General features: G+C 41.4%; 1 protein-coding gene across 1 annotated transcript in view; it reads right to left on the bottom strand.

Moving 5' to 3' along the window:
- The window catches only part of CCDC40 (coiled-coil domain 40 molecular ruler complex subunit), a 447,448-nt gene that overhangs the window by 360,133 nt on the left and 71,446 nt on the right, over positions 1-15,869 (bottom strand). Inside the window, exons 7-8 of the mRNA XM_069199714.1 lie at positions 5,136-5,219; positions 2,875-3,094 (exon numbers count right to left, since the gene is read on the bottom strand). Coding sequence (XP_069055815.1) covers positions 2,875-3,094; positions 5,136-5,219 — 304 coding nt within the window. The remainder of the gene's footprint in view (positions 1-2,874; positions 3,095-5,135; positions 5,220-15,869) is intronic.

The following is a 15,869-nucleotide window of genomic DNA, read 5'->3' as shown; positions in this document are numbered from 1 at the left end:
CCTAGTGAATCCCTGTTCGTACAGGCCCTTATCCATGCTAGGAGTGGAAAATACCAAAATACTAGCTAAGGCCTTGGCGATACATCTGGGACGCGTTGACACACCTTGTCCACGAAGACCAATGCGGAATCATGCTCGGCAGGGGTACTCATATGAATTCGTGGAGACTGTCTCAAGTACGCCACTCGGTGGCTGGCATGAACACAAGACACACAGTGGTGGTAGTCACACTTGATATCGAAAAAGCCTTTGACACCATTAGCGGGGATTACCTATGGGATGCGTTGGGAAGAATGGGACTGGGGCTGGAGTTCCTTTCATGGTTCTGCCTACTTTACACCCAGCTGACAGCCTGTGTCCGCAAAGGAACAGTGGTCTCTGAGAGTATCCCTATAGAGAGGGGAACTAGCAAGGCTGTCTGATGTCTCCACTTCTCTTTGGCTTTGCTATGGAGCACCTTGCACAGTGGCTACAACACAACATGGCAAGGTGGGGCATAACTGTGAGGAGTCGTACTCATGTCATCTCCCTCTACGCGGATAATGCACTAATTTATGTTAGCTGTCCGGAGCACTCTGTCCCCAAGCTTCTAGAAATCATGACAACCTTTGGGAGAATCCCCGGCTTGCGCGTTAATCATCAGAAGTTGGTCCTCTTTCCACTGGCGAGACTGGTGGGGCTGTATGCTGAAGTACTGCCCCGGATAGGGCTAAACTAGGAGAATAGCCATTTTCGCTACCTGGGTATACAGAACAGAAACAGACAATTGCAACTTAAACATGGGAGAGGTAATTACTACTCTCAAAGCCTCTATACAATCCTGGAACCCCCTGCCACTCTCCATTATGGGGAGCCCGGTGTTGAGTAAGATGGTTCTGTTCCCCCATTGTCTCTATGTACTACAAAATTCCATGTACCGCATACCGAGAGCCACATTACACAAACTGAACAGCCACCTGATATCCCTGGTATGAGCAGGCAGGAGGAGCAGGGTGAAGTTGGAGGTGTTGAAACTAGATATGAACCGGAGTGGCCTGGGTATTCCAGATCTGCAATTGTACTACTTTGCAGGGATAGTGCAATAGGCTGCACAGTGGTGCACAGATGACCCTGCTGGAGAAAAAGCTCTCCTGATTGGATGGGATGGAGCGGCAGACCTTCTGAGATATTTGATGAGCGGCTCAAGGATCCTGCCAAGTCCCCCTTTATAGTGCGTCAAGTTGCAGTGGCATGGAAACAAGCTCTCACAATGGAAAACCACAGGGCCCCATATACGAAATCATTGCCATTAGAGTGGTTACCAGGCTTCAGACACATACAAGAAGTGAAGGACCTTTTCAGATGGTACACCGGAGGGTACACCACAGTCGGAGACCTATACCTAAATGGGGTTTTTCTTGCTATGGAAGAAGCCCATGATCTCCATCTCTTATAAAGCCTTGAAAATGGACTGCAGAGTAGACATGTCAAAGATTCAGGATAGATGGTCAGAGGACTTGCCAACACCCCTCACAGATGTGGAATAGAGACGCCATTTGCACAGACCCGTGAGGTGGCTAGTAACACTCACTTCAAACTCAGACAGTTCCATTACCTGCACCACACTTATCTTACAACACAGAGGTTGCAAAAGTTTGATGCAACAAGCTTTTCCAAGTGTCTCCGCTGCGGATTCGAACCAGCATCATTTCTGCATAAGACTTGGGAAAGCATGAAGCTTCTGGGCTATTGGGCCGAGACATTAAGCAAATTAAGAGAAATCACGAGGGCCTAGATCGAGTCCTCAATCAAACACTGCTTACTGGGTGGACTACCATCCCCCGAAAAGGGAACCCATATATGAAATAAGTATGCCGTTTTGGGCCTGGTGCTGCCCAAACAGCGTATTGCAATACATTGGACAAATCTCCGACCCTCCCTTTAGAGAAATGGAAAGGATGTCCGTGAATGGGGGATAGCAGAGGAAAGGAGGCTAAAACTGGCCCTTACTGATAAGTATGCAGAGCGAGACCTGGAGATATGTTGGATGGCTTGGAAAGGGGAGAGCCACAGATCACTATCCACCCTAGACACTTGTGGGCGTCGAGTGCTGGCATGACCCTGGACTTCGCTGGAGGAGTCAACCCAGCCCTCTGACTTTCTGAAACAGTACAGGTGAAGGGAGGAGGGCGAGGCTACATGTGCGAGCGCATGTATATATATCAGGATAGGAGAGCGTGTGAGAGGATGAGTTGCCTACACAAATGGAACCAGAGCCTCACTGTAGCCGGCGATTGTTGAGGTGATATACATACTGGGCAGATGAGCCCCCAATATTCTGACTACACATACAGTACCCCACCAGGGACCACCACCACCTCCCCTTCCCCCCAGTTACAAGGGAGAGAATTGATTCTTGATAGATTTTATCTCCCTGACCCCCACACATTCCCCCCCTTACATCTGATACATGGGATTGAATACGCATTGACTTGCTGCTGCCACAATTGTTAATCTTTATCTGTTCAGTAATATTTGAAATGTTCAAATGTTTTCTTAAAACCCCTGATGATTGTTTGTTTGATGGTATTATATACCTACTTTCTAGTGGGTGCAACACACATGTGGGAAAACAATAAGACAGGCCAACGAACCCCCACAGGTTAGGCCAAAAAGACCCATGGGCTCTTACTAATGAAATAAGACACTGTGTACATGACATGACTGGATATTTTCACTGAGCTCTACTATTATGACTCCAATGCAATTCCACTGTAACCAATGAACAGATTGACCATTTGGAAAGGATGTATACTCCTCTATGTTAGTTCCCCCGGTGTTTGTTACCGTTGTGCATGCACATCCCTGCTCTCACAGCAACCCCACCCAAATAACCTTTTTTGCGCTCATCAGCAGTCATGTTCCGGGTATTCTTGTAGAGATTCCGGATATTCTGGAGCTCTTCCTCCATCTGTCTCCGCAGGGTGGCCATCTGTGCATGCCGATCATGGTACTTCTCTAGATCCATCTGTAGACGAGCCAGCTCCTGCTGCATTCCGTACAACATTACACCGAGGTCCTCACGCTCTGTCTTACTCTTCTTCATTTGCACTGTCTGCAGGTAGAGACCAGAGGAGAGTATCAGACCAGATGAAATCCCCCAAAAAAGTTACTAAAACAGGAAAGAGGCCAGAATACATCAACTGTGTTAGAGATGGTCATTGAATTCAGCTGCAGTCTGCCTCTCAAGTCAATCTTTGAACATGAAAAATGATCGGAACTTGCCTGTTGCATCGAGCAATCAGTGACACAATACAGATCTGCAGCTGAGAACACACATTTGTATTGCATTTTTCTGAACTAACTTAGAAAGCAAAAACCAATTAGTGCAAGTTTGTCATTTGTCAATATAAGCTGTGTATTTTTAGCCTGAATCCAAAGGTGGAAACTAACAAAAGAAGACAATACTCTGAGTTCCTTAGTATTTAAGTGTTGAATGGTTGAATTATTGTTCATATGTGCTCTGTGGTGTGCTGAATATACACAGGGTTCATTTCTCTGATACTAAAGAATGACTCCAACTGTTCTTCACATCCTTCACTTGTCACTTCTTGTGTTTTTTTTACCCCACTTACTTTCTACCACACTGTCGCAGGAACTCTTGACATGTTTTTTAGTATTCTGAAACTGACATGTTCTAAAGATTTTCTATATTCCAACAAGACATCGTAATTACTGAATTCAATTAAAATCTTGGCCGCTGTTTTCTCCCCCTTCGAGCCCCCCTCTCTTCCTTGATCTGAACTTGGGGCGGTAATTTAACAATTCTATTGTGACCTCGCCCTCGTAGCAGGTTCAGTAGTGGGAGGGATCAACTTTCAGGTGCCTAGAATTTGCAATGAACTCGTACATCCCATATCTGTCATTTTTGCCTGCGGAACTTTTACTCTTGTTGAAATCCACTAATTCTTGTACCTCATCCTAGGATAACGACTAATGTAGAAACCTGTTTTAGGTCTGGGAAGGCTTAGGCCCACATTGTAAGTGGGCTCCTAAAACGGATTTGGGAAATACAGGAGTTTCCTGCTGAAATCAGTACTGTTCCAGAAGTTATATTATGTCATGCATAATAATCAAAGACAATGTATGTGGTATACATATATAAGCGAAGGTAGATAAAAGGAAGCAAATCGCTGTACCGTATCAAAATTGAAGGTACTTGCCAGGATGGATAAACGTGGAATTACAGGTTAGCATGCAGAAGAAGACTGTGTGGTGACACTGGTTTATGCAGGTGATTCCCTTTTCCGTAAGAGGTCTCTAGGGGTTGCTTATAATGCTTTGATAATTCTGCATTCCACTTCAACCAATACCCTCTGTGTTTATAATAGAGATCCAGAGCTTGACTGATGTGCTTCATCTCACTGAGTTCATATTCTGGGTTTTTAAATATATGAGTAGGTTTAGATCTAAAAACAGAGTGAGATTTCCCACGAATGGCTCTGACTGGATCGCATGGACTCCTACGCCAGCATTGCTGAAACACTGACTCCCTGCATGGCACTGTGTGTGACACGATGCTGGATGAACTGAATTGTGATGCCAGTGATACAATGAAACTGAATTACACGCATGGCTGTGCCAATACTGCAGAGAGACCTAAACACATCCAGTGCTGCAAAAACGCTGCAGCGACAGGTTCGTGCATGCCTGTGTCTGTTGCAGCTGCACTGGATCATATGCATTGCTGTGCTAATGCTGCAATGAAACTGATTCAGATGCCTGGCCGAGTCTGCTGCAGTGGCACATGGGAGTATGTATGTAGGTTATGATATTTATGTATAGCATAAACCCAGCTGGAGGATTAAAAACCACTGTACAACACTGGTTCACAGACATTACTGAGTTAATGCTGCAGTGATCCCGGGCCACATGCATGGCTGTGTCTAAACTACAGTGACAGAGGACCACATGCATTGTTATGCCAATGCTGCTGGGATACTGGATCACATGTTTTGCCATGCCTGGGCTGCAGTGACGTTGGACCAGCTACATCACTTTTTACAAGGACACAGCTTCACTTGCATGGCTAAGTCTATTTGAGGATACTTACCATCATGCACCTAAGGCATGGTACAAAGACAACTGATACGTACCAATTCGCGCAGCTCTAGGTTCACAGCCTCCCTTTGCTTGACAAGGTAGCTCTTCAGGGCGGACTGAAATCTCCTCATCAGGGGCTATAACAAAGATAAAGAAGAATTATTTATCACATTTATCATCAAAACCTTTCAGCCTTTGGACTTAGACATGGAGGCCCCACAGCTAGGAAGACCTCTTGGTGTAAAGGAATTGCTCCATTGCTGTGGGTTTGGACCGATAGAGGTCATTCTTAAAAAATGGCTTCTTGAACACGTTTAGTATTCTTCAAAATGTGTCTCCTGGTGGGATGCATGGTTTTAACAGGACAAGGGAAGACCGTATTGTAGCAGAGCTTTCTGACGCTCTCCCCTAGTTAGCTATTGGGCAGTCAGGTTGTCTAAATGTCTTTTGAGAGTACGTCACTTTAAACTTAACTATTCATCTAATGGACATTTAATTCTATTGTGGGATAACTTGTCTATCATAATATAGTCAAGAAGCACAAACAACAACATATGCAGATCTCTCAAGAGAATGCTCAGAGATAGTATGGATCCTGGAAGATGTTTTACACTTTTAGTGTGTTAGTGTCTCAGAGTTTTACCAATTTAAGTTAAGATTGTTTCCAAGTAACTATTCCAACACTGCATTTATTATGAAAAAATACACAGATACACAAACATACAAAAGCTGAAATATCATAATTGACTAAGTCTTCCCCATCGAGTCAATATTTGCTGGAAGTAACTTCCACAGTAATTAACAGACAACAAACATCAAGTAGTGCTAAGCATTTTCAGGCTCTGATTGGGAGTTTGTGGTTCATAGCCACTCTAAGGTAGCTTTAGTTTTGCAATTTGGGCCCTTTTAGGGTAGAAAGGTGCCAGTTTAACTTTTCTCACAGAGTGCAACAGCGACTCCACAAGAACAGTTCAGTAATTGGCTGCATGTGTATGCTCTTGTATTCTGAAAGTGTCTCAGTTCCTGCTGATGAGAAATATTCCCATAACATGTTGTTGCTGCAACCATGCTTCACAGTAGGGATGGTGTATTTTGGGTAATGTGCTGTGTTCAGCATGGGCCAAACATAACCCTTTGAGTTTAGGCCAGAAAGAGCACAGATAGCTGACACAGGATAAAGGTAGAAACCCATTAGACAGGTGCAACCAAAGCTCTGATGCTGGAAGACAGTCCATTATTTTCAGCCTTAGGAAAGAGACAGAAGAAGGAGTTTATTGGCTCATAGCTGTAGAGAGAAATGTGCTGGGTAATCCTTTATGTTGTGCTGACGAATTCTGAAACTCTGGCTGGCTTCCCACCGAGGGCTACTAAAATTGTTGTTAAATATAGCGATATAAACAAGGTAAAATGTGCATTTGTATAAACCGGATGAAATAGAGAGGTTTGTTTCCCAACACAAGAACACAATAGAGAATGCTTTTTGTTTTCAGACATGTTTTTTATTTATGGATGCAAAGCAACAATTCAAAGCACAACCTTTGTATATTCAGCGCCAGTCTAAGATGGTTTGATGTTGTCTTTTGGTTTCTGTTTACCAGAGTGTGGTATATAGCAGAATGTAAGGAATCTGTGTCTGGGGCTGATGTCACTTTGACATCAGATTAGAGTGTTTAAGAGTGGATGTTCCGAGTGGATTCTTGAGGAGGGCGGTTAGACAGGAGGAGAGCTGTTAGACAGAAGGTTTTTTCCTGCGATTGTGGATAAGATACTCCTAATAAAGGACCTACATATTTGTATCCAGGCTCCTGACATCAATACACAAAGGCTATAAGAGAGCAATCATTCAAGGCAACATACACATGATTTCTGTAATCCAAAAATCGATGCAAAGATATGGGTGTTGGGTGCTAGTTATCAGAATACAAGGTTATTCTCCTCACAATGTGTACATGAGAGACGGACGTACTAAGAATCCTTGTCTAGCCTCTGCATGATCGCTGATTAAACGGCGTAGAGACCAATCCCAAGGGAAAAAAACACAAAATGGTCTGATATCAAGGATCCAGCACAGAGGCCCTGGATAAGGCTATTCTCGTGGTGCAAATGCTTACCTCATGTAGAAATCAAATCTGTATTACTCTTCTTAACATCTTTCGCGGTCTTTCAGATGACAGAAAATGCAACATTAGACTGGACCTTTTGGTTATTTAACTTATAAGTTATTAAACTAATTCAGCAAAACAAAAAAAGAGTAGGAACTGATAACTCTGTAAACCCCCTGGAGTTTGCCTTATGGATAAGTTAGAGGCTACAACTAGAACTAAGTTCAGGAGGTATACGTAGGTAAAGTCAAAAAATGGATCCATAAAATTGTTAAACCAGACACCACTAGAGTGTCCCTGGAACAAATGGTGGTGCTGGTACTCCTAGATCTGTGCACCATAGTTAATGCAGATACACACCATAAGATATACATGCAACAAAAAAGTGTGAGATTCAAAATGTGTTTATGAAACAGTGAGAAAATAAATACACTGCTGTAGTTGTACACTTGAAATCTTTGCTAGTGTTGCATCAGGGAGCCATCAATTAGAACGCAAAAAATCCCAGTGCCAGAACGAAGTATCAGCTTGCCCTGCTTCTCTGGACGTCCACTGAAAAGATGGATTCCCCACTGCTGGTGGAGCACTTGCAAAACATGAAGGGGAATCACAGCAAAAAACAAACAACTGGATGCACTCCTTTCTTGCAAGCTCATACGCAACAAATAAAGGCCAAAGCCTCCTAATTCGTGGTTAGTCCTGTTCACCATAGGTTTCTCTCAGCTTGACCCTATTCTGCTTACCTGTGTAATGGCTATACGTGTCTGCTAGTCGGCGCATCATTATGGCACATCAAGTTGAATTTTTAAATGTGTGAGGAAGACACTCCGATTGGTGGACAGTTGGGAGATAAACTTCATGACTGCTTGGAGGCCTGAAGCAAATTAGATCCATCACAGAACAAAATGTCTGATAAATGTCTGGTACGACGTACCTCCTCCCCATAATATAAATGGCAAGACTTAATTCAGCAGGACTGACTAGATCACCAGAGACTGTCATTTCTGGTGTTCAGTTAGACTGTATTCAAACTTTCTTTCAAATTGGTTAGGTGCCCAACGTAATCGAGAAGGAAATTTTAAATATTTGTAATCCTAGTTTTCCATAAAGGGTCTCTTCATTAAATTATAAATACTAGAATGTCTCCACCTTTCTGCATGATCTCTTAACAATTTTTACAAAGTGAAATAATTATTGTCAAAAACATACCACAGTCTCTGAGAGGACTTGACCTTTTAAAAAATATTCCTAGCAGTATTCACTCACATCTATTCTCATGTAATCTCTCGGAGTCTCCTATTTTTATTCATGTTGTTACTCTCTTTCTTAAGTAACTGAAAGGCAAATGCTAAGATTACTGCTCGGCTGGTTATCATCCATTCTTGATATGATAATGAACTGCTTAGCACTGGAGAATGAATGGTGGTCTGATGAGGTCTCATGTTTTCAGCAAGAGGAAGAGTTAGCTTATAGTTAGGCAATGTGTGTGTATTTCAGTACTATGCAGCATGGTCTGTATATCTGACCACAGCTCTGATGTTATATGTGTATCCCCTAGCCAACTGTATATGTTCCTTTTGCTCTTTACATTTAGGAATAGTCATTTGCTTATTCTTAATTATAATGATGCAATTACATTTAGGGATTCAGCTTTTCCAGATTCTTTTACTGCAGTCGTCTGATAGACAGCCTCTGTTCATGAACCGAGCTAACTAAGAGTGCAAATCATAGTTTCTCTCTCTTGGTCTCCTCTTAAGGTTCCCAAGGGAATGAAGGCAATAACAATGTTTATGAATTTAACATAGATATCGACAATGAAGGCAATTCCAAACATGCATATAGAAACTTCACCAGCCTAGAACTGTAACCTCATTCCACAATTAAGGCAGATGATATGGATGTGACAAAAAAGGGAGAAAAAACTAACTAATTCTCGTGAGAGGCCTGACCCACAAACTGATTGCTCTGGAATTACTCTAGACATTTCGGGTCTGGAAAAGGCAATAACTTACAGAGATACTGGCATCCCTCTAATCTGTCTAATGGGAACACCTTCTAGAATAGCTAGCATCAGTAGATGGTGTAACTCTAACTGCATTGCCTTTATGCCTTGCCAGAAGCAAGACTGTTACTCTTGCTAACATGGAGCTGCAGGATGCCTCTTTCAGCCGAGCACTCCCCACTGACAAATGAAATCATCTGAAAGTTACCAGTTTGAATCCAAGAAAGACCTGGCCTTCCTTCCTTAACATTTAATAGATTGAGGACCATAAATTGGGTAATGGCAATAGCTGTCATTTACAGTAGTTACAAACAGAAGTGCATCATAAATCGCTATATAAAAACAAGGCATTGTTACTTGTTATTAAAGTGATGCATCACTATACATATACTGGTGTATGTAAGAATGTATACCTGTATGTAGGATTTATAGAGCTCAAATCTAGCCCAAAGGCAATGATACAATGAATGAGTGATTGGAGGGATACTTGGTTCTGAAAGCACAAATGGTCTGCTGCTACATCAAGACAAAGTGTCCTTCAATGAGGTGTGACTTCTTCTATTACCTAAATTTAAATAGGTCTGTGGAGAGTGTGTGATGGATGTGGCAAAGCTGTTCATATCCTGGGTTCATAGATAGAACAAGCATTTGCAAAGTAATAGGTCTCGCATTTACTTGAGTTGGAGCTCTTGGCATTGTAAATGCACAACTGGACTTTTTTTGCCACATAATTTGATCAACCCTGTCGAATATTTTGATATTTTCTGCCACATAATTCCAGTGGCTCTGCATATAAATAAAGGGCTAGTAGGCCTATTGGAATGTTTTTTTCAAACAAAGCCCTTAAGACACAAACTTCTCCCAGGTGCAAAACAAAAGTTCCAACCATTGGAGAGCTTAAAAATACACTGAATGGTGGGGATGGGTTATGGACCCAGAGGTGATCTAGACAGAAAGAGCACATTGTGGTGAAAGTTGTGAAGCTGGTACTATTGTCTTAGGACCACCACAGGCTGAGTTATGAGCAACAATGTTTTTTAAAAGGAATGCCCTGCAAAGAATTATGGGGTGGGTTTCCAAGTACCGCGAATATTGCTGTATGTTGACTGTAATGCTCAGAACAGCCCCCAGTGGACACCACTATAAAAAATAGCATTTCCAAGAAACATGTCATGTAACCATACCCTAGCCATAGACAAACCATAGCCCTAGAGGGTATAACCACACGAAAACAAAATGGCAGAATGTAATGCAGTACAACCATATATTTAGCCCTTAGTGGACATAGTGCATTACATATTTTCAGGGCTAGAAGGCCTACTTCAGTGATATTACAAACAAGGCTTTGAAAACACAAACAAACGTTCCAGCCATGAGAGAGCTCAAACAGACATTGAATGGTTGGAGGGGTTATTATTTTGGGGTCCCCACTAACCTAGTGTGGGGACCCAGAGGTGATCTAGACAGAAAGCGAACATTGTGGTGAATGTTTAGGTGGTGGTCCCATTGTCCTAGGATCACCACAGGCTGTTATGAGCAGAACATTTTGTAAAAAGGATGCCCTGCAAAGTATTATGAGGCAAGCTTCCAAGTGCTGCAAATATGGTAGTATGTTGACTGTAATACTCAGAACAGCCCCTAGAGGACACCACAACAAATAACATTTGTAAGAAACATGGTCATGTAACCATATAGTTAGCCCCTATAGGGCATAACCACATGAAAACAGAATGGCAGAAAGTAATGCAGTGCAACCATATACTTAGCTCCTAGAGGGCGTAGTGCATTACATATTTTAAGGGATAGAAGGCTTACTACAATGATATTACAAACAAAGCCCTTAAACGCAAACTACTCTCAGCTGTAAAACAAAAGTTCGAGCCGTGACAGAAGTTAAAAAGACACTGAATGGTGGGTGGGGTTATTATTTTGGGGTCCACACTAACATAGTGTGGCGATCCAGAGATGATATAGAGAGAAAGCGTGTGTTGTGCTGAATGTTTTGGTGGTGGGACCGTTGTCCTAGGATGCAAAACATTATGGGGTGAGTTTCCCTGACTGTAGTGAATATTGTAGTATCGACTCTCCCACTGTGCCAGGACAGCCGCTTTGATGATTTCTGTGTTTTTATTTAGGTAAAGGGGGGGGACAAAAGCAAAATTGAAATAACTCCGATTAGGTAACAGTTTGAACAATTGGATGAGTGCCCCAATACCGCTGATCAATTTCGCACGGTTCGCACTCAAAGCGCCATGGCCGCCTTGGAGTGGGAAGGGGAGGGACAAAAGAAAAAAGTAGTTTACTGTTCCGAAAAAATATCAGCAGTCGTGTATTAATCCATGTAATAGGGCCAGTCTGCAAGGCATAACAAAAGAGCCTCAAGGCGGGACAAATATAAAACATTTACCAATGACACCAATGGATTGTTGAAAGGCAAGCTCAGAAACTAATTAAAGTGATGAGCGTGTTTAAAGCCCACAGACCTCTTATGCTACAAGTCAGCACTATGCATTGGCTCAAAAGGAGCTTGACAAGGGCTATGTTCAACTTTCATGGAAAAGGTGGCCTCCTCAACGGGGGTTAGACTTTGATTCCTTTTAGCACTCCTTTAATACAGGAATTGTTAAACAAAACAGTTGAGCAGACATGTCCTGGGTTATGATGACTGATAAGCAACAAACCTTTAAAAAAAGGAGAATTGTAAGGTAGATCTGATCAGTGCTATCGCCTAATTGAAAGCTCCAAACTCAAGCTTCATATTCGGCCACAAATAGAAATGTTGGCATTTACATGTACCTCAAAATCATTTGGAACGTCTGTTGGGCTCAAAGAGAATCTTTATACAGACTGCAGCTTTAAGTGCCTGTACAACAGGTGTTCACCAGCCATGTAATCAAGCACAGCGCTGACAGGTTGTGATGGTGAAGGTAATGTTCTCACGAGGATAGGAAAGCCAGTTATCATAGCAATTTTGTTTGAGGTTCTTTGGATAGATGATGGAACAGTGGAAATTGCCATTGGCGTGGCCGCACGAGGTTACAAGCATCATTCGTGTTATCCCTCACCAGGAAACTATTTTCGATGGAAAAAAGGAAATTGAGAAAAAACACCGGACTTGTTTATTAAAAGCATGCACAAGCATCTATTTTCACACTGTCATACACTGGGATATGTAAAACCTGTATCCTTGGTGCTGCTAGATCTCTTACCCTTGCATTACAAGGGCCCTGTATCTTGTAACTTCGTGTTTCTTGACAGTAACTGGTTGCTTTCTTCTCTTTGTGCCAATACTGTGTCCAGTGTCCTTGCGGTGCAAAAAGTCATGAGAGCCCAGACAAAGTGGCTATGTAGCCTCAATTCATCAGAATACCCTAATAATTAATAATTAATGACCAGGCAGGACAAATCAGGATCAAAATGGAAACTTGACAGGACTGCAACAGTCCCCATTTATACTGCCCTTTGTATAGAACCTTGTGCTCATATGATTTCAAAGGAATTCCAGGGTGGCATTGTTAAAAAGGAGAAAGAGGCATTTGAAGGCCAGCCTCGCAAGAGAATTTGGGGATAGGCATTGGATCCACCTTCGGGACGCAGCAGTAAAGGGTCAAGATAGGCGTTTTTGTGCATTGGTGGGTGAAGGCTGTGGATCTATAGCTCGATCGACACCTGTTGCCATAGCTGAAACCCACTGGTATGAATTTATTGCCTCCCTTTATGCTTCAAATGGGGTAGAATTGTGTCGGTCCCCCAAAAGTAATGGGGTAAATTCTTTCACTCCTCCCTCAGCAAAGGAGATAGAACTGGCCATTCGCTCTATGCGTTTCTCTGCTGCGATGGGCCCTGACAAACTCACAATTTCTGTAATAAAACAAGATATTTGCTCTTGGAGTAAGATCTTATATGGGGTCCTTTTTTCCTGTCTCAGAGCAAGGACTTTCCCCCACAAATAGGTGGGTACCCAATTTGTTGTTTGTTATATGCTGATGACATTATAATTTTTGACTTAACGCCTAAAGGTTTATAGAATTGTCTCCAGTCTCTGTCAAAAGTACTCTGAGTCCCACTTTTTAAAGATTAATGCTTTAAAAAGTAAGGTTCTCTGCTTACATGGGAATAAAAAGATGAAATTTCCTAACTTCCATTGGTCATCAGGAAAGCAAAAACTGGAAACTGTGAAATCGTATCCCTTTCTAGTGAAAATAGTTTGCGAGAACCTTAGTGATGTAGCTCATATTTGCTCTAATAAATCGAAAGCCGATTGTCAAGCAAGAAGTATATATAGGGGACCCATTCTGGCGCAAATGGTTAAAGCCTATTTGTCTTCAGCTCTCCTTGCTGTCTGCATCCGAGTTTCTCCGAGCCCTGTATGATCTACCTAATTAACTATTCTGCTTCAGAATTTGTATTTTTTTCAATGTTTTTTACATTTCTTCTAAGTATACACATTGTAAAGTAGGTTCACTGATTTATATGAAAACTGACTTTGGGATGCCGTTTGAAATATTACAATTAGGAGGATCTTTTATTATGATGGACTTTATCACATCTATAAACCATAGGGCAAAGGTAGTATGTGCTCTTCTATATCTTTACCTATGTGTTTCTATGTGAGGATGAACAATGTATTTGACGGTCTTTGCTCATTTTTAATCCCCTGATTTATATCCAGTTTTTATACTGAGGCACTTTATTATAATGTACTTTATGAAGAGTTGGGTACGGTCTGTCAGTACTCAATTTTTTTTTTTTATGATTGATTATTTTTCCATTTTTAAGGGAGAATAGGTACAGTCCTAGCCTGTCTATGTATATATCTTATTCCATAGGCTTATATATAGTATCTTACCTGCACATTTGCATTCGGTTCTTTTTATGTCAATTTGGAAGGTAATGTTCTCAAATTGTCTTGTACTTTTGCACAAAATCCGTCTTAATTGCGCCGATGTGCGCATTTACACTATTTTGTTTTTTACACTTTATTTCGGAGTACTGTATCTTGCAATTGCATATTTGTAAAAAGTAATGTTGAGCACTTAATAGAACTTTTTACTGAATGGATCTTTTAAATATGTCCAACTAGATTTCGTGTGTAAATTGTGGTAGGGATAAATGTACTGTTTTAATTGTTTATTTTTATTTGGACCTCAGACGAGTTCCAAAAAATAAATAAATACAAACTGGAATTGAAACTGAAGTGCATTAGGTAATTGGTACTGAGACAAGGATATTGTGATTTCATTTGAGAAATTTATTGAGAACAAGTCTGGAATCGTCAGAACTTTCAAACAATAAATAACAAAATAACATGTGATTTGCAATAACCCTCATTGCAAAATTAAGTTCCGAATACAAAACGTGTTCACCTGCTGAAAACATAGCTTTAATACCCTCAGCTAGCACCGAAACGCCAACCACAACACTGATCAGTAGCCACATTTTCAGAGAGTGATGTGACTACAAAAATTTCCAAAATAGAATAACTGTCCATTTCATCATGAAGGTATATTTCTTGAAGTGGGAGCTGCAGATGTGCAATTTTCAAACCAGTATTCGTGGGTTTTGAGTTGCAGGGGATTGTGCGCTTTGGTATGCCTTGAATTATTAGCCTTTATTGACCCGAATGCAACTACAGCTCAAAGTGTGGCAAAACCTCCCACTGAATAGGCAACATGAAAGTTATAAAGATAAATGCACTCCAGCATTTTTTTTACTACTATGCCATGTTTCCTAATTCCAACATTTTTTAAATAAAGTTAACGAATTAATTAACAAATTAAGTTAAAGAGGGATACTATGTGTTGAAATATCCATGACAAGTGATTGCAGAGTAAGTTGTTTTTGGAAAAATATTCTCTCCAGAAGGTTCCTGTTGAGGTACCACCAAGGGGGCATTAAAACAACAACAATGCGCTGATTCCCTAATTTATTAAATCATTTTGAGGAGAGTTTTCGAAAGGGAATAAAAATGTTTTCTACAGGGATATAAAACGAGTTGCCTTGTAACATTTTTGTTGCAAACGGAGTAATGGTTGCAGCCTTTCTGGAATTTTTCAGATTTGTAGGCCTGCATAAAGGGCTCTGTTGCCATCTAGTGGTGAATTTTGCGATTGCGGTTAAAATGTTGGACGTTCGGCGTTTCCCTTCGTAGGGATACATGTTCTGAGACAACATGCAAGGAAAGGCAGAAATACCATGGTGTTTAAAACGTTAATGAATATTCCATAAAGGAAAATTTTAAGCCATATCTATAGCAAAGAGCCTCACTCCTTCTCTACCATCACACATTTGCTTATCACGGACACGAACAATCATCTTCAAGTCACAATAAAACTATTACCATCTCTTCTGGGCACCTCAAGGCTGCGCATCTATACTGTGTAGCTCTATTGCCATTCCATATTAGCTGAAGTACCGCATTTTCTTTTTATTGCAGCTGAATTTAAATAAAATGTAAAATAGGCTGCACGTCTAAACGTCAGAGCAATCAGACTGTGCAGCAAGATTTGCCTTCAATTTTACGAATAATGTTCAGGTCTCGGGTGAGCTGCATGGGCTTCCGTGCCTCTTGGTTGCGATGTGCACTGAGTTGAGGATGCCGTGTTCAACTCACATGGTTTTTTGGAAGAAAATGATGTTATATCGATAAAGTATCTGATTTAGATATCGAACCGTATGGAGAT

This window comes from Pleurodeles waltl, chromosome 7 (assembly GCF_031143425.1).
Source record: "Pleurodeles waltl isolate 20211129_DDA chromosome 7, aPleWal1.hap1.20221129, whole genome shotgun sequence".
NCBI classification, from domain to species: Eukaryota; Metazoa; Chordata; class Amphibia; order Caudata; family Salamandridae; genus Pleurodeles; species Pleurodeles waltl.
The sequence above is the reverse complement of the archived record's forward strand: the minus strand, read 5'-3'. Positions and strand labels throughout refer to the sequence as shown.